We start from the raw sequence: 1,398 nt of genomic DNA, 5'->3' as shown, positions 1-1,398 counted from the left end.
AAAGAAGAAGAAAGAAGAGAAACCCAAGGACAAGGAAGACACGCTGAAATCTCTGGAGGAGAAGAAGAAATACATCAAGTCATTCATTGAGAAGATACCCACCGACAAGAAAGTGCTGTTCAACTATCAGATAGACTGGGCTGCCGTAGATAACGTAAGTCTTGTCTCTATTATTATTTTTTAAAGAAACAGCGCAAATGTTTTCAGGGTTCAAAAAAATCCAAAGAGCTCGTCTTTCCACGAATAGCAAGGAAAATTCAGGCTGGTATTCTGCTTCTTTTTGTTCGCCTTTTCCCGTGCACAGATAGGGTCGGTGTATTTCGTCAGCCTTTCAATCAACCCTAACTAGGGTGATTGCTTTGGGCTGACATTTGGTTTTGGCTACAAATTTCACGAGTGGATGTCGTTTGCTATTTCTTGAGCAAGTGAAAGTTCAGGCTGGTATACTCCCTTTTTATAGTCCCCCTCACTCAACTTCTCTATTAATGCAACAAAATGTCCAACTTTATTATCTTTTTTTTTTTGTCTTCTCAGCAATTGATGGAACGGAAAATCCGGCCCTGGATCAACAAGAAGATTATCGAATACATCGGAGAACCTGAGCCAACCCTGGTCGACTTCATTTGTTCTAAAGTTCTGGCGGGCAGTGCACCTCAGGGAGTGCTGGATGATGTGCAAATGGTAAGTAGGAGATATCTTTGGACCTGGTGGTCATGGGTTCGAATCCTGTTGGAAGGAAAGGTTTGCCTTCTCTCCCTTTCTTCTCCTTCTCTCTTTTTCCCTATCAATACCATCGCTCAGTCCTCTCCCTGTCACTTACCAAGTCTCTCTCTCTCTCCCTCTCCCTCTCTCTCACTTTTTCTCTGGAAGCTATCGTTAAATTGTCGTTTTATGTATTTTGATTTTACCTTTTGCCCCAACCAGTCTAACTACCCAAAGGGTTTTTTTTTCTGATAAATAGCCTATGTGTAAAGCTGTGTCTACACATAGTCGACGCCGTCGATCCATGTCGATTGAAACCGTACACTACCTCGCCAACATAGATGAACCTCGTCCATCGACTAAGTGTGGACACAGCTTATTTGTTTTTTGTACCTTTCTAGCACTCGTGTGTCTTTAAGATTTACAACCCTGGATTGATGTATTCTGTTTTCAGGTGCTGGATGAAGAGGCGGAAATATTCGTAGTCAAAATGTGGCGTCTTCTCATCTACGAAACGGAAGCGAAAAAGTTGGGCCTCGGGAAATAACAGTAAATAATCTCTCCCATCGTCGCGTCGGTGGAAAAAATCCCGCTCTCAGGAGGGGAAAGATTCCCTCACCAGCTCGCGGGGAAAATCCCTCTCTACCTCTCAAGGAATTGGATCCCCAGCTCTCTCGTTCAGGTAATGAATAGGTT

At 43.3% G+C, this 1,398-nt stretch overlaps 1 protein-coding gene across 1 annotated transcript; it reads left to right on the top strand.

The window, feature by feature from the left end:
* The first annotated feature begins 6 nt into the window (after positions 1-6).
* LOC103522935 (RNA-binding protein 25-like) lies at positions 7-1,282 on the top strand. Its single transcript, XM_008488018.2, has 3 exons — positions 7-154; positions 535-681; positions 1,157-1,282. Exons 2-3 carry the CDS (start codon positions 541-543, stop codon positions 1,247-1,249), a joined length of 234 nt encoding a protein of 77 aa, XP_008486240.1. The 5' UTR covers positions 7-154; positions 535-540; the 3' UTR covers positions 1,250-1,282.
* Positions 1,283-1,398: the final 116 nt, after the last annotated feature.

The sequence above is a fragment of the Diaphorina citri genome, unplaced genomic scaffold (assembly GCF_000475195.1).
Source record: "Diaphorina citri unplaced genomic scaffold, Diaci psyllid genome assembly version 1.1 scaffold13015, whole genome shotgun sequence".
In the NCBI taxonomy this organism is placed as follows: Eukaryota; Metazoa; Arthropoda; class Insecta; order Hemiptera; family Psyllidae; genus Diaphorina; species Diaphorina citri.
The sequence above is the reverse complement of the archived record's forward strand: the minus strand, read 5'-3'. Positions and strand labels throughout refer to the sequence as shown.

Coding starts and splice junctions, on each gene's coding strand:
- LOC103522935 (XM_008488018.2), top strand. CDS start 541: ATGGAACGGAAAATCCGGCCCTGGATCAACAAGAAGATTATCGAATAC. Junction 682..1,156: donor TGCTGGATGATGTGCAAATG/GTAAGTAGGAGA, acceptor TTCTGTTTTCAG/GTGCTGGATGAAGAGGCGGA.